A 27,539-nucleotide genomic window follows, 5' to 3' on the forward strand; every position below is an offset into this window, starting at 1 on the left:
TGTCTCGAAAAAGGAAAATGATGTGCTCAGATATATGAGTGTGCATGAAGCCCAAAACATTGAGGTCACCTGGAAGAGCACTTATCATTGAGGTCTATGTTCATGTTTAGTTATAGAGTACTGATCACACTGGTAGACAATGTGCATAAAACTTAAGGATGGTGAGCTACACATTCTGAATTTATTGCAGCATTAACGTATGACCTCTGCTGGAGCTCACCTACAATATAAGTCTTTGTAATTGCCCTTATCTCAGATTATTTTTTCTCTTTTAGCTTTTCTAAAATCATGTGAAAGTGTAGATTTTCTAAACTACAGTACAAACTAACTGCATACCTGCTTCTGCCTAGCTGAGAAACCCTGGTGGCTTCTCCACTCAGGATCCGGTTAAAATGTCGCCGGAGTCCTATTGATGTCATAGGATCCCGATTATCATTTACTATTGAGGCTCCTGCCTGAGTTCGGCAGGTGCCTCATCTGCCACCAACACCAGCAATAAAATCAGAATTCAGTGGTAAATGGAGCCGCTCCATTTTAACTGCATGCCTGATCTGCTCCCGCTTTGTGGAGAGAGTTAAAATTCCCCCCAAGGTCTCTAGTTGGGACTCTGAGACAAAACTTTAAGGATTTCATCAAGAATCTCTCCAAAAGAATTTTTTTTTGTCATTGCTCCTGTTTTCAATACGGAATATTTAGAACCATAAATTCACATCAATGGCCATAGTTGCAAATTTGTCTTCACAGTAGAAGACACAAAAAATGCCAGAAACAATGGGGAACCCAGGGTCTAATGAGAATGAGGAACTTAAAGTAATTAATATTAATAAACAAAAAGTACTGGAGAAATTAATGAGGCTAAAAGCCGACAAATCCCCTGGACCTGAAGGCCTACATCCTAGGGTTCTAGAAGAGGTGGCTGCAGAGATAGTGCATGAGATAGAGGTTGTGATCTTCCAAAATTCCCTAAATTCTAGAACGGTCTTAGCAGATTGGAAGGTAGCAAATGTAACACTGCTATTCAAGAAAGGAGGGAGAGAGAAAACAGGGAACTACAGGCCAGTTGGCCTGACATCAGTAGTCGCAAAAATGCTGAAATCCATTATTAAGGATGTGGTAACGGGGCACCTAGGAAATCATAATATGATTAGGCAGAGTCAACATGGTTTTATGAAAGGGAAATCGTGTTTGACAAACCTATTAGAGTTTTTTGAAGGTGTAACTAGCAGGGTAGATAAAGGGGAACCAGTGGATGTCGTATATTTGGATTTTCAAAAGGCATTCGAAAAGGTGTCACACAAAAGGTGAGGGCTCATGGGGTTGGGGTAATATATTAGCGTGGATAGAGGATTGGTTAATGGACACAAAACAAAGAGTAAGAATAAAAGGATCATTTTCATGCTGGCAGGCTGTAACTAGTGGGGGTGCTGCAAGGATCAGTGCTTGGGCCTCAACTATTTACAATCTATATTAATGACTTAGATGAAGGGACCGAGTGTAATGTATCCAAGTTTGCTGACGATACAAAGCTAGGTGGGAAAGTAAGCTGTGAGGAGGACACAAAGAGTCTGCAGGTTAAGTGAGCAGGTGGCAGATGATGTATAATGTGGGGAAATGTGAGGTTATTCACTTTGGTAGGAAGAATAGAAAAACAGAATATTTTTTAAATGATGAGAAACTCTTAAATGTTGGTGTTCAGAGGGATTAGGGTGTCCTTGTACACGAAGCACAGAATGTTAACATGCAGCTACAGCAAGCAAATAGGAAGACAAATGGTATGTCGGCCTTTATTGCAAGAGTAAGGAGGTCTTACTACAATTATACAGGGCTTTATTGAGACCACACCTGGAGTACTGTGTACAGTTTTGGTCTCCTTACCTAAGGAAGGATATACTTGCCTTAGAAGCAGTGCAACAAAGTATCACTAGATTGATTCCTGGGACGAGAGGGTTGTCCTATGAGGAGAGATTGAGTTGACTAGGCCTATACTCCCTGGAGTTTAGAAGGAAGAGAGGTGATCTCATTGAAACATATAAGATTCTGAGGGAGCTTGACACGATAGATGCTGAGAGGCTGGAGAGTCTAGAACTGGGGGTCATAGTCTCAGGATAAGGGGTCGGCCAGTTCGGACTGAGGTGAGAAATTTCTTCACTCAGAGGGTTGTGAATCTTTGGAATTCTCTACCCCAGAGGGCTGTGGATGCTCAGTCATTGAGTATATTCAAGGCTGAGATCAATAGACTTTTGGACTCTAAGGGAATCAAGGGATATGGGGATCGGGCGGGAAAATGGAGTTGAGGTCGAAGATCAGCCATGATCTTACTGAATGGCGGAGCAGGCTCGAGAGGCATTGTGGCCTACTCCTGCACCTATTTCTTATGTTCTTATGTAAAAGGAGAAGTCAGTAAGGCCGTATATTTACTTGAATTAGCAACAAACTACAGTGAGGGCTGTTGGGCACTGTCTTAGCCTGTTTTAAGGTTACGGAAGCTTAAGCATACATATGTGATACTTTAATTCAGTGCTGCAACATTTCAGATTCCCAGAATTCTTATGGCTTCAAAGTGAAAGTCAGTGAGGTTTTCTAAAGCTTAATTCCTGGGCTTCACTAAAATCATTAGCTACTAATAGCACGGGGCCCCAGGACACTGAACATACAGTGAACACAGGAATATGTTTTTTCAGCTCACTCGGTGACATCATTATGTTTGAGAATCCCACTAATTATATGACGTATAGAAATATTATTTTGGATGCTGCTGTGCTTCTGTAAGTTTAGTAAATATTTAAATCCATTTTTGTGGTACAGATTAATGGTTGTTTTAATTATTCCTGTTTGAGTTCTTTAAATCCCTCCACCTTACCTCCACCTTCCTGTTTTCAAAAGCCTACTAAATCCATTCTCCCACTTGCTTGTCTCCTTCTTCTTCCTTCTGTGTTTATTCATTCAATCTGTAGAGCACTTTGGAACATCTTTCTGATGCTAAGAATGCAAGTTATTCAATAGACAGACATTCTTATTGTACTGGAGCTAATGCTGGTGTTTAAAATGGCTGAATAAGGTATTCCACCTGCTTTTGAATTACAAGCTTTAGTTATTTTTCAGACAATAATTAATATATAATAGTTCCTTCCATGTTCAAACACTTCAGTCTCTATAACTGTAACTACTCTCAATTTTCCTTCAAGATTCTCCTCATTTGCTGCCCCCTAGACCCCACGGCACCTTGCTCACCAAATTCTCCTTTCTCCTGTCTAACATCTACCTCTGCTTTGAATAACTCCTAACCCTTGGTGACTTTAACTTCACCTGATCTCACCACCTTTTACCATCCCAGACTTCCTTGTCCTGTTTCCCTCCATAACCTCGCCCTCCCCATTGACTCCTCTTTGATCCCATCCATTATCAGTCCCTTCAACTGGAAGAAAAAACATCCCCAAGTCCCTCTCAAACACCCTCTTGTACTCCAACCTTCCACTTCTCTGGCAATGGCACCTCCAAAATTGACACATCTGTCGATCTACTCTGAAACTTTCTTACCCCACATTTGACAATTTTGTTCCTCCTCCTCTCACCTGGTACAATAACTGCCTCAATGCCCTCAGATCTATTGGCTATCGGCTCAAATGCATATGACAAGTGACCAGCCTGACTGTCCATCACTAGATCTAGCTTAAGTTGCACCATCATTACTATTCAACAGCTACATCTGTTCACTACTCCAGGATCATCCCAGAGAGCAGAAACAATTCCAAAGTTCTCTTCTCCACCACAAACTGTCTCCTTTAGCCCCCCTCCTCTGCACCCTGCCATACAAAACATGAGAAATTGATAGACTTTTGTGTCCAAAATTGAGGCTAATAGCATGGCAGCATCTGCTTCCTGTGACCCTTTTGCACTACCTCTCTTTCAGTCCCTAAAACTCTCCTGTCCCTGCTCCTAACCACCCAACGTCACCTCCTCAGTTCCATGCTGCCTTACCCTACCTTAGCAATCCTCATACACACCCTTCACTCCTTTGATATTGGGTTACTCATCATTCTCCACTGTTGATGTTCTTTTTTCAATTATTACCCTACTGCCCTAAGGAACTCTCTCATTTGATCCCTCTGCCTTTCCACCTCTGTTACTACTTCAAAAAGCCTGCACAGAACCCTTACCTTCACCTCTCCTAACCTTCTCCATTTTACCATTTTCCTTCCTGCTCAATATAAAATGTGTTGAGACATCTTTCTGTACATGAGGAACGCTGTATAAATGTAAAATGTTGTAATTCAACAACATTAACAATAGGAAAGCCATAAAAGATCATTTTAATTCCAGGCACAAAAGACTGGCTCTGCTGCAGAAGATTATTATTGAAGAGAATTCCTGTATCCTCTGCTGCAGTGATCCTGTCAACACTGAACTGAGGCCATGTGGACATAGGTATCACCTGCGTTACATTATGCCCCTTGCTGACATACTTTGCTGACACATAGTTTACAATTCAAGGCTTTTATAATGACCGTGTTCTTTTTTTAAAAATGTATTTATCAAGGTGAGGAATGTTTGTATTGGGTAATGGAACTTTTCCCATTTTATGTGTCAAAAACAAGCATTCCCAGTTCAGGTATTTCACAGCCAGATGCAGAGTAAAATTCCCTATAATCTGCCCCAACAATGTACCTCCACTCCAACCTCAGAAGAGCACGCCGTACAAGTATGACATTTTTTCCATTTTCCACACAGTCATCATGTGGGTTTTCTGAGTGAGATTGCCAGTTAGTGCCAAATTAGAGTCCTGTGCTCACTGGCAATTCGTTTGAAGCTGACTAAATGTTTCACATAGGAGGCTTTCATCCCACGAATCTGGGCTGGGCTTGAACCCAGATTCCAGAGGCGGAACCCAGTGCCCTGTTGCAGCCCATTTCCCCATTAAATTAAATCATGGCTGATCAATACCTCAACTCCATTTACCCGGCTTTGATCCATATCCCTTGATACCCTTAACCAATAAAAATCTGCCGATCTCAGTCTTGGAAATGTCAATTGACCCAGCGTCCACAGTGTAGAGAGAATTCCAGATTTCCACTACCTTTTGTGTGAAAAAATGCTTCCCGATTTCATTCCTGAATGACCTAGCTCTAATGTTAAGATTCGGCCCCCATGTTCTGGATTCCACCACCAGAGGAAATAGCTCCTCTGTGTATACTCTATCGAATCCTTTTAACATTTTAAATGCCTCAATTTGATCACCCCTCAAACGTCTAAAGTCAAGGGAATACAAGCCAAGTTAATTAAATCTATCCTCAATTTAACCCTTTTAGCCCCGATATCATTCTGGTGAATCTGCGTGGTACCCCCTCCAAGGCCATAATATCCTTCCAGAGGTGCGGTGCCCAAAACCGAACGATCTGCTCTAAATGGGGTCTAACCAGAGCTTTATATAACTGTAACATAACTTTGTATTCCAGCCTCCTTGAGATAAAGGCTAACATTCCATTAGCCTTTTTGATTGCTTTTTGTACTTGTCCAATAGCTTTTAATGATTTGTGTACCTGAACACCCAAATCCATTTGCTTCACAGCTCCTTGGGCTCAACTTTCCCAGGAAACTGAGGGTCCGTTGGGGGCGGGGGGCTCCGAAAATCAGGAAAATCCTGATCTGGTTCAGAACCCGGCTCCAACCTGCAGACTTCCGGGTTCCCCGCTGACGCGTGTGCCTCCCGAATGTGGAAGTCTCACTGGCAATTAAAGCCGGCAGGATGATACTTTACACAGTTGTTTCGATAGTTTTAAGTCGTTGAACTACTTAATTTTCTCCACATTGAGGCGGGGATGCGATTTTGAAGCATTCTCAGTGTGTTTCCCATCCCGTGGGAAACACTCCATGTTGCAACAGACGTGTTTCAGTCAGCAGCCAGTGAGACATTCAAATGCTTATTTGACAGATGGGGAGAAAAGGTCACTTATTGCAGCAGGGCACTCAGTTCTTTCAGACAAAGTTTTGGCTGCGAGATCTTTGCGTTTTCACTGAAAATTCTTACTTTCCACTCAAAATTCTTCTGTTCAAACTTATTTAAATACTTTGCGGACCCCTTCAAACTCACACCGTCAGGATGGGTGGTGGTGGGGGGGGGGGCGCCATGGCTGCATTCACCACTACATCCGAGGAAGAGCAACATCACCAGCCTTGCCAGGCATGCCGTCCACCTCCACCACTTGGAGCTTCACAACACAGTGCTGCGCCACAGGCACCTGCACAAGAGCACAGAGGGCAACAACAGAGAGAACAACGTCGCAGGAGGCACTACCCTCGCCACAGGGTCTACAGACTGAGGCTCAGCTTCCTGGACCTCTCTGAGGAGCAGTGCATACGGAGGCTCAGAGTCAGTCGCCAGGTAGTCGCAGGCGTCTGTAGCCTCCTTCATGCCGAGCTGTTCACGGCTGGGCCGAGCAGCATCTCCTTACCTGTCGCTGTCAAAGTCACCGCTGCCCTCAACTTCTTCGCCTCCAGATCATTCCAGGGTGCCACCGGGGATATCGTCTGCATACAGGTGCATTCGGCAGGTCACCGACAGATTGTTTTGCAGGGCCTTACAGTATGTCAACTTCCCCATGGACGACCTCAGCCAGACGGAAAGGGCAGTGGGATTCCACTCTGTGGCTGGCTTCCCACAGGTGCAGGGTGCAATCGATTGCACGCATATAGCAATGAGAGCACCTCCACACAAGCCAGGACTGTTCATCAACAGGAAGGGGTATCAATCCATCAACACTCAGCTCATTTGTGATCACTGCAAAAGATTCAAACAAACTACAAGCTCAAAACATGTCCGTGAGACATATGTTTCAAACCATGCCAAAACATGCTGACAGCATTCACAAAATGTATAATTATTTCAATCAATATCCTACATTTAATTAGTACATCATCCTGATGATTTATTTGAAGTAGCAATAATGCAGGACCACGGCAAAAGATGGAGATGGATGTTAGTTGAGGAAGGCCACAGGAAAGTATAGCAGATGTTTAAGGGAAGTTGTTTTGATATATGTGGATAGGAGATTTTAGAAATAAGACAGCTCAGACACTTACTGGAATGTATCTTAATTGGTACCCGACACAGCAGTCTTCAAGGCTGCAAAGTATTTTGGCAGCTACTTCCCTGTTGTCATTGTCATGCTCCTGTTCTATCAATGCTTGTCTTGATCAATGATGAGGCCTCATTGCAGAGCAATATAGCAGATAATGATTCTTAAGACCCTGGAGGGGCTGTATTCTAATCCATCCCCGATCTGTTGAGACATCAGATGTGTTGCTTAAAGATCCCAATTATGTTTATCCTCTATAATTGGGTGATAGCACGACCCTTGTTGTGACTATGCCCAGCTTCTTTGATGGTTGCCCAAGGGTGTCATAGGCATGATGCAGAGGGCAGTCTTGATTTCCCAGGAGCCATCCTTTCACTTTTCTTTCTCCTTCAAATAAGGCGGACCAGAAGATTGGCATAAAATAAAATCATTTTGAATGCTGCTAAAGCATTGACCTGTTCGATTCTGTGCTGGTGGTCTCACACATTCTCCATGTAGGCCATTGCATGGGCCTGAATGTCAACATGGGAGCTGATAATTCCCTGGAGTGGTAGAATAGTTAAACCCTCTCATGCTGCTGTTGCTAGTCAAAAGCAGGTGATGAAAGTTTTGGTTATGGTAAATAATACATCTGTCATCTGCTTCATGCATCTGTGATAGAAGTTATCAATAGTATTGTCAAGCAACATCTACTCACCAATAATCTGCTGACCAATGCTTAGTTCACATTTCACCAGAACCACTCAGCTCCTGACCACTTCATAGCCTTGATCCAGATATGGACATGAGCTGAATGTCAGGAGAGCAATGAGAATACATGTCATTGATATCAAGGCTGCATTCGATTGAGTATGGCACCAAGGAGCCCAAGCAAAACTCAGATCAACGGGAAAGCCCTCAAGTGGCTGGAATCATACCTGATACACAGAAAGATATTTGTGGTTGTTGGAAGCCAATCATTGCAGCCCAGGATGTTCCTGCCGGAGTTCCACAAGGCAGCATTCTTGTCCCAATCATCTTCAACTATTTTATCAACGATGTTCCTTCTGTCATAAGGTCAGGAGTGGAGCTGTTCGCTGATGATTCTAAAGCATTCAGCTCCATTCACAATTCCTCTGATAATGGAGCAGCCCGTGCCAGCCTATAGCCGGACCTGGACAACATCCAGGCTTGGGCCGACAATAGGCAAATAACAATCACGACACATAACTTCCAGGCAATGACCATCTACAATAAGAAAAGGCCCAACCACCTTTTCTTGACCTTCAACAACACTACCATCACAAAATCCCCCATCCTCAGCATCCTGAGGGTAATTATTGGCCAGAAGCTTAACTGGACCAGCCATATCAATACTGCGGTTGCAAGAGCAGGGCAGTAGCTGGGTACTCTGATGAGTGTATCACCTCCTGATTCCTAAATTTCTCTCCAACATCGACAAAGCTCAAGTCAGGTGTGTGATGGAATATTCACTACTAGATGGGTGCAGTCACAAGACTCAAGAAGTTGACACCATCCAGGACAGAGCAGTCCACTTGATCAGTACCCCTGCCACTAAACTCAATATCTACCCCTTTAACCAGCAGCAAACTGGCTGCAGTATGTACTAAATACAGGGTGCACTGCAGCAACTCGCCAAGTTTATATCAAAAGCACTTCCTTGCCTTGCTACATCTACCATTGAGAAGGACAAGAGCAGCAATATATGGGAACACCCATTACCTCTAAGTACCCCTTCAAGTCAAACACCATCCTAAATTGCACATATATTGCCATTCCTTCATCATTGCTGGGTCAATATCCTGGATTTCCCTACCTAACACCATTGTTGGTGCACCATCACCACAGGGACTGCAGTGGCTCAAGGGGAAGGCTCACCATCAATATCTTCTCAGGGCTCCTAAAGGTGAGCAATAAATGAGGCCTTGTCAGCATCATCTGCATACCAAGAACAAAAAACAAATGGTTATATCAGTGCAGTGGTGTCAGAGAATATTCTCCCCGTCTCATTTGCCAGCCTACTCAGAAAATGGAGATTATGACAATGTTCTGTGGATCTTAAAAGTTTTGTAAATATTGTTCAACAGAAAAGAAAGTATAGGTAATTCTAGCACTCTTAGCTGGGAGCAATGCTTAAAGGGAGTAGAGTTTGGAGATAGGGCTAAAACACTGTAGTCCTAATTCTGAGACGCACGCTCCCTTCAAGCACAGGTGCCCACTGACAGTGCACAAGCTTGAATTTACCCCATAGCATCAATTTCTCTATACCTCCTTAGAAAAAATATTGTTACTAAATCAACAATGAATATTTCATCATGGAATACAGCTGCTTTAAACCCTAAAAATATATTTAAATTATGTTTTCAATTTTTTTTCTCTTTTCAGAGAGATATGCATGTCTTGTGCCTTGCAACTTGAGATATGCCCAATGTGTCGTTCTCCTATCAAGAGCCGGATTAGAATCACCACATCTGTGTCTTTTTGATTTCCATTATTCATTTTTTTCATGCCTTTGAAACTAAAGAGCTATAAATCTTCTTATGAGCACCTTTGATACACCCATAGCTTGCAAGAAGACCACAGTTCTGTATTATGTACAGAAATATTCAATGAAAATAAACTTTTTATTAGTTTTTGATATCCTTCAGACAAATCTTAAAGGTCAGCGAAATTTAACTTACAATTACTTAACTTATTAGTGCGTCTTTGCATTTGTCCATTTGTTTAATGCTGCTGTTGCTGGGAATTAGTACAAATCACATGAGGCCTTTACCCTGCTTGTGTTGTATTTTCTTTGTTGATAAGGGATGTTGTAACTCAGGGTAGAACCATCTGTGCACTTCATGTGGTAGATAGCAAATTCTGTTGCAATTATTTTCTTTTATAGATCGATTGCCTTTCTTAATAGAATCTCTCTTTGTTTTCAACTTACATTATTGCAGAAAATAAACAACCACTGGGGAGCACAGGAAAATCACAGGGACTGTATTAAAACTCTGAGGGGGTGAAATTGTTCTTCGCTGGTAGTGCAAACAAAAGCTCATACCGAATTACCATCCCATTTTAGACCACATTTGATTTTCTTTTCCATCAATGTTCCCCTTCGATGATTTCTCCTCATTCTACTCCAAATTTTCCTGGATCTGCTTCGGCACAGAGAATATTGTCGAAATGGGCAGGTTGGAGCATACGCCTATAAAACAATCGGCCCAGTTTTTCCTTCCAGTTAAATTAATGGAGGAAAATCGGATGGGTTCCTTAATAGGCATGCACTTCCACCCCCCTGATTTTCCGATATTTGCTGCTCCCAGACAATCCAGTAAACTCAGGAAAGTCTCCTCTAATGTGTTTTCCTTCACTTGTTGTCATCAAGGTATATCATTCTGATTCATTAGTACACAAGTAGTAAGGCAGATCTATACATCCCGGGACTGAAAATATACAGACTCCCTCCGCTGGCAGAAATGTGTCAGAGTGGGTGCTTTTGACTTCCGCTGTCAACTCCACTGAAATATCCTGAGTCATGAGGAGGTAATTTCATATGGCTGGCAGGTGGCTTTGTCACTCTAGGTGTATCCTGGGTGCTGGCCTGAAAAGTGGGGGCAGGAAAGGTAGCACTGGCCCGCACTAGTGCATTTGCCGGCATCACTAGCACAACAAGAAATTTTAGCAGCCAGTCTCATTATCCTCCTTGGGAAGGGCTGCTTTAATTTACATGCAAGAAAATTTATTTTTGGTGGTATCGGGGGGTGGGGGGGTGGGGGTCGCTGGGTGGCGGGGAGATTGGTCCAAGCCAGAGCCCAGACTTGGACCACTGGGTCCATATCCAGAGGGACTTTACACTGGGTTCATCCCAGCATGGAAATACCCTCTCCTCAGCCCCACCCCAACCACACCATGGGCCTTATTTAGGGTGGACAGAGGTTCGACCTCCAGCAGGCCCCAAAGCAAACTCATGGTGTAGGCTAAGAACTGGCATATCGTGAGCCCAGCCAATTTCCGATTCCCTCCATAGCATTCCCATGGACTTATGCAGAAATTCACAGCCGAGGTCTGTAGACCTACATTCAGGACCAATCTGCTAAATTACATGGGCTCTTTAATAAATTAACACAATCACTTATAACAAAATTTGAAGATACAAATGCTATCGAAAGACAACTTTTTAAAATTGAACCATAAATCAGGCTAAATGTCCTTTGACTCTAGACAAAGGAGGGTAGAAATTCTAGCAGTGCTGTTTTGGTGCTGGAATTGTGGCAGGGTGGAACATTTTTCACCCCAAATCCTGGGAATAGGGTCATTTAATTATATGGGGTGGGTACCTGCAACAGTAGCAGCACTACAGAGGCACCCAACCAGTGGAGGTGGCAGAATATCAGTGCGGCGAGTTGATGCTCTGGTTGGAATTTTAATGTCCAGACCTGGAAGTGGAATTTTCCTACCCATTCCTTCACCTCTTGCTGTGCCCACGCTGGTGCACCCTAAATCTCTCTAGGGTTGCTGCTTTGATTCTCGCATTCTGCTACCCTCTTTCAGCCCAGAATGATATCAGTACTGCTGGGCATTACAGTTGGGTATCTAGCAGAATTCTCGGACATGCCCCCATACTAAATAGGGATGGGAAAAGGTGGAAAACACTCCAATCCCTCTACAGCAGAATTTTCCGGTGCAGTATCAATGAGGCACAGATGGGTTCCACCCTGATGTCTCCCCTGTACCTACAACCAAATTCTGCTCCAAGAAGCAGAGAAATTTCTGAGCCAGGTTTTCTATTTGAAAGTTATTAGCAGTGCTGAATGGCTTTTCCCCAGCCATTCACCTGTTTTTAACACTAATACACACGAGAAAACAAAAAGCTTTCCACATTCTGATATGTTTAATCAAATTAACATAAAAACACATAAAAACTAACATCCATGCCATAAAACCAACATTGTACTTCAGAGACATGAAGAACTGAATATACTAAGAGATTGACTTAGGAAGAAATTGAGGGCAAAGGATGAGAACAGCTTTGTTCTAATCATATTAGTCGAGCATGTGGATCACTGCCAGTCCTGGTTAAAATTGTTGCCAGAAACATAGTTGTTTTCAAGGATGAATTATAATTGTAAGAATTAATAGGTTTGAAAAATAACAACGTAGACCAAATTAAGATCGATCACACACCACAGCCAAATGGTTTTGATTTGTATTTCCTTTTCCCAAACAGAAAACAGGCTAGTGAATGATTCTTAATAGATCTTGTAGGAACCCAAATGTAACAAGTTATAAATTTTGTTTGAACAAATACTGCAAGATGAAAGGAACATGAAGGTGAAACAAAGGCCATTTTCAAAGAACTAAAAGGTAATCCTGTTTTACCAGTTAAGGACTTTGTGGTTGGGATGTATCCCAAAACCTATAATGGCTGTCACTAGTGAAACCTATGTCTATATTCCCCATCTCCCAGGTTGTCGATACTGTAAGTTGGCTGAGAAATGTTTTTTTTATTTGTTCATGGGATGTGGGCGTCGCAGGCGAGGCCGGCATTTATTGCCCATCCCTAATTGTCCTTGAGAAGGTGGTGGTGAGCCGCCTTCTTGAACCGCTGCAGTCCATGTGGTCAGCAAGAATTTATAAAGACGATATCTGCTCCTATTGGATCTTCTGCAAGATCCTCAAATCCAGGAGAAATAAGAAAAAATTATAGGAATCTATAGGATCTCCGTTCCCAAGTGAATGAGAGGCCATTCGGTACCATTGCTTTATGGTCTTCTGCCCTCAACCAAAAGTGCTGTAGCCCTTCTGGTGCAAAAGGTCACCAGTATTATTTATTATAAAATATTTCCTACATTGCAACAATGACTACACTTCAAAAGTACTTAATTGGCCAAAAAGCGTTTTGGGACGTACTATGGTCGTGAAAGGCGCGTTTTTCTTTCTATAGAGCCGTCTCCAGATAGCCTAATTTTGAAAGTGGAAATTTGTGGCACCTGAATAAAGAGTATGACTGGGATAATCTTTAGCATTTGAGTGACAACAAATGAAGACAAAAGTTTATTTTTGCTACCATACATACAAAAGAAATCACACATTCAAAAAATATACTTGCTCTTGTACAAATATTTGCAGAGTAGAAACGATTTGCAAGAGTACCAGTTTGTCTTCAGTGACACTCAAGTTGCTATTAGGAGGTAAGGTGGTACAGTATAATGAAACAAAACAGCTTTCAACCAGGAAGAAAATACTTTGTCTGATAGGACACTGAGAAAGCCTTCCATAGAGGAAAATGATGTGATATGCTCGCTCATAATCCTGCGTGAGTTTTAGGCAGTATTTAGTGCCCGCAAGATTTGCTCAACTGCAAAAATTGAAATAATTATAATGATTGTACAATCTGAATTAAATCAACCCCTAAGCATGCTATGGATACAACACACTAATCGCTAAAAGGCAGGGTTTTAAATTAACACTTGCCAGCCACTTATAGTGGTGCATTGTGATGGTGAAGTATTACTGATCCAGTGGACCAGTGACTGTCTTCCAACAATAAGGCATGTATCATTTCACTGCTTCTACACAGATTATACGTCTTAGCTTTTTGTCTTGCTGCCTGGTGGTTCTGCCACTTTCATTTTAAGTTTTGTAAAATGTCATGCTTAGTAAAGGATGACTTTATTGAATGTAGTTAATTTGATTCTTGATACCTACTTTTTTGTTGTGACAGTTCTCAGTTTTAAGTATTGGATTTGATCATTATCAATCTCCAAGTTAAGAAAATTCTCCTGTGTTTTAATCTATATTAAGTAGCATTCAATACTTTGCCGTTGTCAAAAGTAAATACTGTTACTGTTTAGCTAAAATTTTGAGATTGTGTATTGATGCTGTAAAGAAGCAGTATCATTAGGTGTAGATTTTGTAACTCTCATACATCTTGTATATGATACATGTTGAGTTTCAGTAGCCCCATTATCTACTATGGAACCCTTCCCAAGATGCTTTGTCACTGAAACGTTTTATCTCCCAAGCTGGAAGTCTAATTTTGCTTCATTCCTTGTGTGGAATTTTAAAAACTGCCAATGCTCAAACTTTTTGATAAAGATTAAAGAATTAATATTGAAACTAAATACTGTGGCAATAAATATCACACTCTGCTGTACTTCTGGAGTCTCTATAAATTATTTCTTTTCACTGTGAAATCGCATACAACTTTTTACAATTTGCCCAGATTTATTTTTGGTAACTTTTGATATACATTTTTCTTAAGTTAAGAATTAAAGAAATAAGATTTTTTTTCTCATATGTAACGTTTTATTGCAACAGGAAGAGGTTTCATACCATAGTGATATCTTAATTAATATACCAAACGGGTCAGCCTGGCTCAGTGGTAGCACACACATCTTAAAAGGTTGTGGGTTTAAGGCCCAGTCCAGGACTTGAGCACATAAATCTAGTCAATAATGAGGGAGCGTAGCATTCTCAAAGGTGAAATCTCCTGATGAGATGTTAAACTGAGGTCCTGTCTGCTTATTCAACTAAATGTAGAAGATCTAAATCAAGACCATGGTACTATTTAAAGAAGAACAGGGGCGTTCTCCCAGTATCTTGGATGTGAAAGGCACTCTAACCATTTGTTCTTCTTCAAACACAAATATTGTGCCACCCCAGCCAAAATAACAACAGTCTGTATTAAAATTTAATGCCCAAAAGCTTATTTTTATTGCTTTTGTATTTTATTTGGAGCCATGAATTTCATAAAAAGTACAATTTCTAAGTACCCATTTGTAAATTTTACATTCGTAAATGGCAGTATACTTTACTATCAGCGTGTTGATGTTTTAAAAACATGATGGCACTTTTTCCACAATTTGTCATGTGGCAATAGATTTAAATATGTAACAGTTAAATTATTGCACTTAATTAAATATTACAAAGTCATTGTCATGTGTTAATGTACTAATTGTTTCTTCTGTTGTGATCATTTGTACTTTGGCTGTCAGGAATTGGAATTATTACTTTATACAATGACTGTGGCCTCAGGAGCCATGTGATGATTACTCTTTCGTGAATTCTTTTCATGAAGTTGATCACAAAACCAAGTAACATACAGCTGCTGTCTCGCTTTAATCACATTTTGTAAGAAGAAATTGTAAACTAAATGCAAAATCAGAAAAAAACACTTGCACGTGTGCAGGCCACATGGTTGGTCCATTTGGTGAGGTTGAATTTCTGCGGGGGGGGTTCTCCTAATTATCTGCTGTAACTTTGGTGGGAAAGTTATGGAAACCCTGGAGAAACAGTGTAAGGGTTAGTATGTAATGGCAAGGGTAAGCAGTAGCAGGTGATTAGCAGTGCAATGCAGACCCAGGTTGTCATACTGTGTGTGTGAACTGGAGAGTTAAGCAGAAAGAGAAAAGGAAGGGAAAATGCCCAAACACTCTGCTGTGCATGGCCTCCAGCTTCGCCTTCTCCAATGCTGCATATATCCTCCCTCTTTGCTGACAATGTCAATGGAGGTATCCTTCATTGGAGTCAAAGCTTGCAATGTAGCGAGACCTCCTCGTGTTCTTTGACATCTCCATTTGACTCTGTGTCAGCTTCACTTGCAAGAGTAGGAATGAGTGTGTGCCCTGCTGAAGGATTCTGAAGGTGTATGAGGCAGCTTAACATAGTGTGTATGCTGAGAGGAAGAAGCAACAAGTGTAGGAAAGAAAGGGAAGTAGTTATAAGATATGAGAGTGAATCTTGTGATTGAAGAAGTTTGTGGAAGTAGGGGAGGGACGGATTGCTAGTGCTGGGACTAAAGTTTGGTGTCGCAGGGCTGTGTAGAGAATAAGAGAAATGTGAAGAGGAGTCTTACCTTAGTAATCCTAGTGAAGTCATTAAATTACTTCCTGCACTGCAGCCAGGCCCTAGGAACTATGCTGCTGGCATTGACCTGTCCAGCCACCTCTCCACTGCTGCAGGATAATTTTCCCATTTGAAGGAAAAAGGACCTCCTTCCTGTTCTTCATGTAGTGTACGAGGACCTCCATGACTGCATCGGAGAATCGGGTGCTCTGGCCAACATCATGCAACGTGCTGCCTCAGTAAGACCATCTTTGAAATGTGCACCCTCCCTTTAAGAGCTGCAGACTGCCTTTAAGAGGTGGCAGGCCTGTCGGATTTACCACCCTCCCAACTGGCAAGCTACCTATAAGCAGTGTGTTTACTGCTGGAAGCTTGCCTGTTTTATTTGAATGAGGCCTGAACACTACAATCGGGCCTTTTGTAATTTTCACTAATTTTAGCAAAAAGTAGACATAAGCAGTGGTGTAATGTTATTAGAAAGTACTGTCTATTTGCCCATGTACAATGCTTCTTCTGTAGCATGTGTATGTGCTGATGCCTACTCCAAGTAGAGTTAGTGAAAGTTAATGATGCTCTTATATTCACTTGTTTGAGCACTAATTCATCTTGCCCTTGTAATGAGAGCAGGTGGGATGTTAGAAGTACTTAAGCACTCATGTCCATTTGGGTACTGTTTTGTCATTAACGACACTACTATGCACTTATGGTGTGTGCATACAATTATCCATACAAAACATAGAATACATATTAATATGATATATACCAATAGCTCTGTGCACTCCTCAAATGTCCATGTGAGTCCAGAATCTCCCTGCTATTTTCATATCTACTCCTTACTTACTCTATCCTTTCTAACATTTCTGTGTCAGTACATCATTATTTTTGGCTATGTCTTTAGCAAGAATTACTTACCTTCATATCCATATATGTTCTGTGCTGTTGCTTTACAATAATATCCATACCTTATTCTTGAGCTATTTTTTAAGTTATGCAACTTCATATAGGCCTCCAGCCAGGTAGTCTTGAATAGTTCTCAGTTTCCTCTTTCAGTGACAGTCATGCTTGTTGCCTTTTTAGCATATTTGGAGGACATCTTCTCACACCAAAAATCTGATTGCAATGTTCCATTGCAAAGGTTACTAGCATGTACATGATCTGGTTAGTAAAATTTCCTTTTTTCCCAATTGTTGTCAAGCCATTATCCACAAATACTCTGCATTCCAAAGTTGCATTAACAAAACTTTCACCATATATAATTTGAGCATTGTTATAGGATGATTACTAAAGATGCTATAGTTTCATTACCACTAACAAAATTGTATCGCCATAATTTTTTTTTAGTGGATCATAAATTATGATGAAAAACATTTTTCATCATAATTTCAAGAAGAGGAAAATACTGAGGGGCAACAGCAATTACAAAATATATTGTGGGCCAGAATTTGCTGCAGCAGGACATCTAACGACTTCTGCCGTTAGTTAGGACTCGCCCCCGCACCCTTTAGTTGCTGAAAGTGCGAGCTGATAATGGCACAGTGAGAGAAACAGGGCATCTGGGACCTGAGTGAACAGGGCAACCTTAACCAATAAGATATAAAGGTTTGGGAAATAAACACAGGAAGGACTTAGAAGGAGGGTGAATTAAAGGGGGTGAATTCAATGTCAAATCAGGTACAGAAAGAGAAATAAAGTGAGGGAAAGAAAGACCGGATTAAGAGAGAGAAAAAAAAGAGACAGAAGGGAAAATAAGGAAAAAAAAAGTAAAATTTAAAATTTGACATTTTTAAAATCTCCCTGAAAAATTCAAAACCTGAAGGACTGAGACTCTACACTTGTAATAGTTAATTTTCGGTGCCAGAAAGATTGATTGGCAGTCATTATCACTTATCATGGTGTTAAAAGGGTACTCAGACATAATGACAAGACTTATCTTTCTGCGATGCGTTTAATGGGTAATTAATGGGCAAATACAGCAAGTTCCTAAAAAAAGGGGACGCTAAGGACGAAATTCTTTTTTCGCGAAGCTAACGGTGGAGTGGCGCAACTCGGACAGCAACTTTTGGATATTCACATTTAACCATGCATCTGCTCCTCACCTGAAGTTGCTGTACCATTCACCCATGAGAAATGAAGTGTGCCTTGCCGTTACTTTGACAGCAAATTCTGGCCCTGTGTAATTTATGAGTAGCAGTGAAAATAAACAGTAAATATCATTGATTTTCATTATACCACAGATACCATTAGCTGTAACTTGTATTGCACAGCTGGCAAGCCAGAGTTATACTGCTGGCTGTATCTCTCTGTCAGTTCAGAGACAAAGAAACATTGCACAGAACTCTACTCCCTAATCAGATAATTTTTGATTTTACGGAGGGACAAGTAGAAGTGTTCATTTTCTTTTAATATTAAAGATTTCTGATTTCAAACTGTTTAAATCTTTGCTTTGAATTGGACTAGAGAATCCATATAAAGCTCAGGTAGTCTGAGGCTTCCTGCAAAAGGTAGTCTCACACCTCTTACATTCAGGAATCAGTCACCAACCAAACTCTTATGTTTGCTCTTGTGTTGAATTGCACCTTGCATCAACACAAAAGTGATGTCATAAATACATATGCACACATTATTGCTTATTGCATACTTACATTTTGTAGAGCTAATAGACTCTTGACTTCACCTTTTCATCAACAAATGAAATATTCAGAATAACCAAATCAGATGGATAATTTCCACTTGGAAGATGGGATGGTATTCTCACCACTTCTTGCTTTAGTTTAAGTGTAACAAAGAGAAATGCTGATTACTTCAGTTTTATGATGAGGCACATCATAAAAGGGAAAGACTTGCATTCATATAGCGCTTTTCATGACCTCAGGACGTCCCAATGCGCTTTACAGCCAACTAAGTACTTTTGAAGTGAAGTCACTGTTATAATGTAAGAAATGTTACATTATAAATCGAATTTCTTTCTTTCTAATCTAGTTTCTTCATTTTTGTAGTTTAGAATATTGTATGTGATGCTCTTAACTTAGACAACTTTATAACATACATTGTGCTAATTATCTTCCTTGATCTCTAACAGGTATTACACTACATGTAGATTTTACAACAGTGGCCTATTGATTTATGGTTAGAATTTCACTATTTGAGTTACTTTGAAATACGTTCATGCATCTTTCTATCTCCCTCTCAACCACTATATCCTCCTTCTCACACATCTGGTGTTGCCAACCTTGATTGGAGGCATTCCTGGAGGTTTGATCATGTGACATTCTGACCACGACATCTGATCACATGACTTCTACAAATATTATGACATTTACCGTATAAAGGTTGTGTCCCCTGTAGTTGAATATTTTTGCTCATGGTTTCGTGCTAGCAGCTGTTGTGCGACCAGTTTCAACAACCAGGAGGCCATCCGTGAGCAGGGGAAGGACGACTCCAAGGGTGGGGAAGAGGGGAATCCGAAGGTGGAGGAGCGATTCACAGAGGGGAAACCGGAGGTGGGAGGAACTTTGATTCCACCAGTAACTAATGGTAACTCACTGAAATTGCTCTGATAACTAATAGTAATTCTGGTAACACTCAGATTCCCATCATAACCAACAGTAATACAATAACTCACTGATAATCTATATGTAACTGGTTGTACTAGGTGTAATGCCCCAATATCCTACTTGTAACTAGTAGTAATCCTATAACCCACTGATATTCACCTTAAAACCATAGCAAGAATCCCCATGCACTGCACAAGGTGTGGTCAGGCTCCCCAGTCAATGCCTCTTTTAACAGGCCCCGCTCTCTCCCTATCTCCTTGGACTCTGTTTTGGACACTTGTTCCATGTGAAGGTGACAACGCTGAACTGGGAACCTTAGTCAGAGTCGATCTGTACTGGGCGGTACAGACCAACCTGAACCAAACCGAGAGATCATACAAAGGGCAGTGGGCTCAGTGTTTGGGGCACTTCTCACAGAGCACATTGTCCTAAACTCAGCTCAGCACCAACATTTCCAAACCACTCCCTGAGCTCGGATGAAATAAAGGAGGATTTTCATAGAATTATAGAAATTACAGCACAGGTGTCCGCCATTGGGTCCATGGTGCTGGTGCTTTCCTCTTTAACCCCATTCTACCCTAGATCTTTTATATTCCTCCTTTTCAAATATTTATCCTATTCCTTTTAAAATGAAGTTGTAGTCTCTACCTCAATAGCCACATGTGGTGAAGTATCCCATGGTCTAATAGTTCTCAGTTCAAGAATCTTCCTCCTCCCTTCTCCCTTGTTTCTTCCAGTGAGAATCCTTGGTTTCTATTCCCTAGCTCCCCACTCGCCCACCAGTGGAAATGATCTTTCACTATTGACCCACATTAAGGTTCCCAGGTTTCACTTAGAATACCCCCCCTCCGATTTCAGAGTCCTTCCCCCGCCCGATTGCTGAGACTACCCTGATTCCTGACTCTCCAGTCCCCTCCCGACTGCAGTCCACGAGGTCGCGGCTCTCTGCGATGGTGGCCGGGTGACGTCGCCGAGCTAGAAGCTTCTCTAACAGCAGCCGGTGACGTAACGGAGCCGGGGAGGTCCACTGCGGGTAATTTAAATCGCTGATCTCCCAAGCTGCTGGAGGCACTTCGAGAGGGTTGGGAACCCTACACACACCCCATGGTGACTCTGATCAGATTTTTTTAATACTCCTTAAAATGTTGAACCTGATCGTCCCCGCCCTACTAATTGCCTCCCTCCCTCTCAGTCACTTTCCGCTCTCTCAGTTGCCTCCCCCCTCCCAGAACTTAACTGAAGGCCATTGCCAGCAACACAGCGGGCCGAAATCCACTGCCGGTTGGCCGGCGAGCTGCCTGGGGATGCCCTACCTTAATCCGCAGCTCGCTGGTCTGAGGCCCAATATTGGGTATGCCTTGGGCCTACCCGTTCCACCGCAGGGGTTGTTCCCAGTGCTCACCAATTTGTAGGCCAATGCCTTCAGGAGGAGGGGGGAGAAAATTGTTGAGGGGAAAAAAAAGTTTTGTAATAATCAATGCTACTACTTTACAAAATATGTTTTAGTAACATTTTATACAGTGAAAAGTATTTTGTGTAATTTATAATTGAATCTCAGACCTAAAGGGTTACATAATGATTGTAATTCTAATGAACAAATTCAACAATCACAGCCTGGATAATCAGAGAACAGTTCTAACAGATTAAACCAGGTGTCTGCTATTCATTAGGTTTTATTGGAAATAGCCAAAATTATCTGTGACTTCCTTCCATGAAATTAAGTGGATTTCCCATGGCATTGCTCACACAAGGTTGGATAATATGCTGTTTCACAGTAGTAATGTTATACTATGTAATGTAGAGTATCATTCTCATGTTAAAGTGTAGCCGTACTTATTTGGCCTGTCCCTTTAAAACCACAAAGTCTAAGAGCTGTAAGTCAGAACAGTCTGGGGGTTAAATTGGTTAACCTCCTAAAACGGGCACTGGGATCGTGATGCGCGATTAACCCGCGCCTGGTCATTCAGATGCAGGTAGCACGTAAGATTCTGCTTACCAGCATGGGGGCCCAGATATCGCAATTGGCTAGCACCACTGAAAGGCAGCTTGCACCTCTTAAAGGGAAGATGCACTGTGGCTGCAGGAAGTGGTGAAAGTCAATGGTGAAGTGAATCTGTGCTGCAATATAGTGAAGCATGGTGATGATGGGAAATCTGGAATTTTTAATGAGCAACAACTTGGCTGCTCAAACTTTGCGGGACTCTTAAAATATAAGATATCGGTCTGAACGGCGATCAGAAATTGCAGACGTAAAACACAGATGCAGGTCCCGTCCTTATGTTTACAAACTGTTGAGTTCTTTCAAAACATTGAATAAAGGTTGCTCGCAAATACATCCCACATCCTCCAATCTGCACGCCAGACCCCGCCAACCTGCTGATCTGAGTTTGCACCGTGCCTGCGGAAAAGCGTGCACCAAGGTTCTTTGATGATGCACCAGAGGCCTCGATGCAAGAGGTGGTGAAGCTACAACTCAGGACTACATGCATGCTAAACAGCGGAAGCAACATGCTATAGACAGAGCTAAGCGATTCCACAACCAACGGATCAGATCAAAGCTCTGCAGTCCTGCCACATCCAGTCGTGAATGGTGGTGGACAATTAAACAACTAACGGGAGGAGGAGGCTCTGCAAACATCCCCATTCTCAATGATGGCGGAGTCCAGCACGTGAGTGCAAAAGACAAGGCTGAAGCGTTTGCAACCATCTTCAGCCAGAAGTGCCGAGTGGATAATCCATCTCAGCCTCCTCCCGATATCCCCACCATCACGGAAGCCAGTCTTCGGCCAATTCGATTCACTCCACGTGATATCAAGAAACGGCTGAATGCACTGGATACAGCAAAGGCTATGGGCCCCGACAACATCCCAGCTGTAGTGCTGAAGACTTGTGCTCCAGAACTAGCTGCGCCTCTAGCCAAGCTGTTCCAGTACAGCTACAACACTGGCATCTACCCAACAATGTGGAAAATTGCCCAGGTATGTCCTGTCCACAAAAAGCAGGACAAATCCAATCCGGCCAATTACCGCCCCATCAGTCTACTCTCAATCATCAGCAAAGTGATGGAAGGTGTCGTCGACAGTGCTATCAAGCGGCACTTACTCACCAATAACCTGCTCACCGATGCTCAGTTTGGGTTCCGCCAGGACCACTCGGCTCCAGACCTCATTACAGCCTTGGTCCAAACATGGACAAAAGAGCTGAATTCCAGAGGTGAGGTGAGAGTGACTGCCCTTGACATCAAGGCAGCATTTGACCGAGTGTGGCACCAAGGAGCCCTAGTAAAATTGAAGTCAATGGGAATCAGGGGGAAAACTCTCCAGTGGCTGGAGTCATACCTAGCACAAAGGAAGATGGTAGTGGTTGTTGGAGGCCAAGCATCTCAGCCCCAGGGCATTGCTGCAGGAGTTCCTCAGGGCAGTGTCCTAGGCCCAACCATCTTCAGCTGCTTCATCAATGACCTTCCCTCCATCATAAGGTCAGAAATGGGGATGTTCGCTGATGACTGCACAGTGTTCAGTTCCATTCGCAACCCCTCAGATAATGAAGCAGTCCGAGCCTGCATGCAGCAAGACCTGGACAACATCCAGGCTTGGGCTGATAAGTGGCAAGTAACATTCGCGCCAGATAAGTGCCAGGCAATGACCATCTCCAACAAGAGAGAGTCTAACCACCTCCCCTTGACATTCAACGGCATTACCATCGCCGAATCCCCCACCATCAACATCCTGGGGGTCACCATTGACCAGAAACTTAACTGGACCAGCCATATAAATACTGTGGCTACGAGAGCAGGTCAGAGGCTGGGTATTCTGCGGCGAGTGACTCACCTCCTGACTCCCCAAAGCCTTTCCACCATCTACAAGGCACAAGTCAGGAGTGTGATGGAATACTCTCCACTTGCCTGGATGAGTGCAGCTCCAACAACACTCAAGAAGCTCGACACGATCCAAGATAAAGCAGCCCGCTTGATTGGCACCCCATCCACCACCCTAAACATTCACTCCCTTCACCACCGGCGGACTGTGGCTGCAGTGTGCACCATCCACAGGATGCACTGCAGCAACTCGCCAAGGCTTCTTCGACAGCACCTCCCAAACCCGCGACCTCTACCACCTAGAAGGACAAGGGCAGCAGGCACATGGGAACAACACCACCTGCACGTTCCCCTCCAAGTCACACACCATCCCGACTTGGAAATATATCGCCGTTCCTTCATTGTCGCTGGGTCAAAATCCTGGAACTCCCTTCCTAACAGCACTGTGGGAGAACCGTCACCACACGGACTGCAGCGGTTCAAGAAGGCGGCTCACCACCACCTTCTCAAGGGCAATTAGGGATGGGCAATAAATGCCGGCCTTGCCAGCGAAGCCCACATCCCGTGAACGAATAAAAAAAAAAAAAAAGAAGTAGGGGCATCCTGTATCCGCAGGAGGGCAAGAGGCCTTCCAGACATATGCTCCCGAGGCAGTGGGAGGCAGTAGGGGATAAGTTCAATGCCAGGAGTATCGCACCACGAACATGAATGCAGTGCAGGAAGAAGTTCAATGATTTGACACAAGGTGCTTGCGTTCAAGTTTCAAGTGGCATCTCCTACCAAATGCACCACTAGCCTCATCCACTGCTCCACGCGCTACATCCACCATCACCCACATACCAACAAACTCTTTCAATCAGTACTCAAGTCTTCCAATCAGATGCTTCATTTCACCTTCACACATTACCACTGTTGCAAGCCGCTCACGCACAACTCACAGGTTACACACACTGGCAGCTATGCAACCATGACAGCCACATCACCCAAACATCTTGTAGGACACTCACCAACACACGTCCCGCTTTCTTGCAGCAGAAGGTGGCGCATATTAGGAGGCAGCAAGTGGCAGTGGTTCCATGGAACATGAACCTGCTGTCCTCTCTCAGGATGACAGCATTCCTGTCCCATCCCTGCCACTCCGCCAGTGACCTTGCTGTTGCCTGTCAGCTAGCCAGCCCACTCCCTGTAGAGTATTGAAACTTTATTATAGGAACAGGAGTAGGCCATTTAGCCCCTCGAGCTTGTTCCACCATTAAAAATGAGATCATGGCTGATCTGTGACCTACCTCCATAGCCCCGTATCCCTTAATAAATATGATTAACAAAAATCTATCAATCTCAGATTTAAAATTAACAATTGAGCTAGCATCAACTGCCGTTTGCAGAAGAAAGTTCCAAACTTCTACCACCCTTTCCATGTAGAAGCGGTTCCTAACTTCAACCCTGAAAGTCCTGGCTCCAAATTTTAGGCTATGTCCCCTTGTCCCAGTATTCAAGTATAAGAGACCTCCAAAAACAGGTACAAATGCATCAGCAGCCAGAAGCAATAATGCAGCAATGAACCTGTAACACCTGCAGGATTCCTTTAAATAGCGCTGGTGGGGGGGTCCTCCGTGCCATTTAAGACCTGTTCAGCTGTGCAAGGTTAACTGCTTTGGCTGGAGCATAGAGTTCCAAAATCACATCTGTCCCTTTAAATCAGTGTTGCACACTACCGCATAATCTCCCTACTTTACACGCTGCTGGTGTTCGTTAAGTGCGCGTGCGATAATGCCTTTACCAATATGGCGTCCTGCGCATGTCCACCAAAAGTGTGCGCGCATCTCAGACGCCATTTTCAGTGTTTAGGAGTGCGTGTAGCGCCACAGCCCAATTTAGCCCCCTCTAAGCTTAACTGGTGTTTAATGAGTGATGTTACAGACTCGGAGAAGTTTCCAGCTCCAGGTCAGAAAGAAACAGCACCAAATGACTGCCGTTGGCTTTTTAAAAAATACTTTTTACACTTTGAAGTAATATTTTTGACACTTTGAATAGGCCCTCTCGAAACTTTTATAATACAAAAGATGTGACATAGGTGTGTAGTTACAAATAGGCTATCTGTGATACCACCTGCTGAATCTGAGGGTTTTGCAATATTTTTATAAAACTTGCTGACAATTCTGGTACAAGACAACTTGAAGTAAGTATGGTAACAGACATTAAGCACCTATTACAAAATACATCTTTAAGAATATATCAGTGCCCTAAGATATGTAAGCTTGAAAACTGCTTAGCTTTGAATATTTTTTCTGCATGTCTTATAAAAAAAAATCAGCTTTGTGCACATAAAGGTAAACTGAAATGAAAATAGCTATCATTAACAGTAGAATAAAATGTTTTTCTACTCTTGTACATGAATCTGGGCAAAAACTAATACATCAGATAATGCAAGATACATTCTTAGTCAAAATGAAACAATTAAATTACAGAAATTTTAATCAATAAATATCCATTATCACTTTAAATCAGACAAAAATCTTCAATCGCAGTCTAGAAATTACATTATCCATTCTTTCCTGTATATTAACCAGACATTTTAAAATTAATTTCCTGTAAAGCTGAAAGGTTGGTATGTAAACTAAATATTAATGCCCACATGCCAAAAAGGGCGATGGAATGATTTTCCCAGTTACTGCTCAATCCTGTTTACTTGACATCACAAAGAAGTGCTACTCCACGCAAGATCCAATGCTCCGGGGACTGAACTGTTCGGAGGACCACTGCAGCTGTGTAGTTTAGGTCAGTTCTGACCGGCTTTTTGTAGATTGGGCATGAATATAACCGGGGATCTTTTGCATCTTGAAGACAGGGAACAAACATGGCATCATTAGGAATTGGGTAAATTTAAGCTGTGCATATGTAATACGCGGGATCTTTAGAAGTGGATATTAAAGAATTCAGCAGACTTACTCTTAATCAAGAAAATGTTGCTTAGAAATTAGATATTCCAAACCCCTCATTCTAAATTTAAATCTCAGACTATTTAAGAGGTATAAAATAGAAAGTACACATTATAAATATAAAGGAAATAATTTTCTCAGTTCAACAACTTGAATTTTCAAAGCACCTTGAACGTAAGGAACATCTAAAGGTGCTTCACAAATAGGTATAAGGAAAGTGTACGCTAAGATGGAAGAGTGATCAAAAGCTTGGTCAAAGAAATGGGTCTTGGAGGTTTTAAAGGTGAAGAGAGAAGTGGAGAGGTTTAGGTAGGGGGTTCCAAAATGTGAGACTGAGATAGCTTAACGCTGTGCCATCAATGATGGGCAAAGAGACAAAAGCATGCACAGAAGGCCAGAGTTAGAGGAAAGGGGAATGGAGTGTTCAAGAGGAATATAAATTTGAGGCAAGAACACGGTGAGGCAAGAACACGGAGGAATTAATAGACAAAGACAAGGTCTGTAAATGTGATATGTTGGGGGATGGGGTGTCAGTGTAAGAAGATGAAAATGGGGGTGATGGAAATTGGGGCTTGGTGTGGAACAGGATATATACAGCAAAATTTTGGATAAATTGGAGTTTATGGAGGGTGAAGCATGAGTAGCCAGCAAGAAGAGCTCTGGAGTAGTGAAATCTGGGGATGATAAAGGCACTGATAAGGGTTTTGTTGGCAGAGGGGTTGAGATAGTGGTGGAGGCAGGCAATATTGCAGAGGTGCAAATAACAACAACAACTTGCATTTATATAGCACCTTTAATGTAGTAAAATGTCCCAAGGTGCTTCACAGGAGCGTCATTAAACAAAATTTGACACCAAGCCACATAGGGACCTATTAGGACAGAAGACCAAAAGCTTGGTCAAAGAGGCAGGTTTTAAGGAGCATCTTAAAAGGAGGAAAGGTAGGCGGAGAGGTTTAGGGAGGGAATTCCAGAGTTTAGGGGCTAGGCAGCTGAAGGCACGGCCACCAGTGGTAGAGCAGTTAAAATTGGGGACGCGCAAAAGGCAAGAATTGGATGAGCGTAGAGATTTCAGAGGCTTGTAGGGCTGGAAGAGGTATGCCAAAAAAAAAGCAACTTAGTGATGGACCCCATAACCTTGGAGAGAAGAAACCTTACCAACAGTAAGCTGTTATTTCTGAACTACTAATTTATAACAAGCAGGAGACTGTTTGCCTTTCACATGCACAGAAAAGAGAACTGCATGCAGAAAAAGGGGTATTGAAAAGTGTGTGAGATGGGTTTACCATTAATCAAATGGGCAAGCTGCATACAATGCTGTCTA

The 27,539-nt window shown here is 42.4% G+C and overlaps 2 protein-coding genes across 6 annotated transcripts in view; one reads left to right on the top strand and one right to left on the bottom strand.

Annotated features, from left to right (window-relative positions):
- The window catches only part of LOC137339773 (RING finger and SPRY domain-containing protein 1-like), a 100,672-nt gene extending 86,455 nt beyond the window's left edge, over positions 1 to 14,217 (top strand). For all 5 annotated transcript variants that reach the window (XM_068001923.1, XM_068001922.1, XM_068001924.1 and 2 more), the window contains 2 exons: positions 4,321 to 4,425; positions 9,459 to 14,217. In XM_068001923.1, coding sequence (XP_067858024.1) covers positions 4,321 to 4,425; positions 9,459 to 9,558 — 205 coding nt within the window. In that variant the 3' untranslated portion in view covers positions 9,559 to 14,217. The remainder of the gene's footprint in view (positions 1 to 4,320; positions 4,426 to 9,458) is intronic.
- Positions 14,218 to 25,260: 11,043 nt separating this feature from the next.
- dnah5 (dynein, axonemal, heavy chain 5) overlaps positions 25,261 to 27,539 on the bottom strand; it is a 227,265-nt gene continuing 224,986 nt past the window's right edge. The window contains exon 78 of the mRNA XM_067995817.1: positions 25,261 to 26,116. Within this exon, the coding sequence (XP_067851918.1) occupies positions 25,965 to 26,116 (152 nt within the window). The 3' untranslated portion in view covers positions 25,261 to 25,964. The remainder of the gene's footprint in view (positions 26,117 to 27,539) is intronic.

This window comes from Heptranchias perlo, chromosome 2 (assembly GCF_035084215.1).
Source record: "Heptranchias perlo isolate sHepPer1 chromosome 2, sHepPer1.hap1, whole genome shotgun sequence".
NCBI classification, from domain to species: domain Eukaryota; kingdom Metazoa; phylum Chordata; class Chondrichthyes; order Hexanchiformes; family Hexanchidae; genus Heptranchias; species Heptranchias perlo.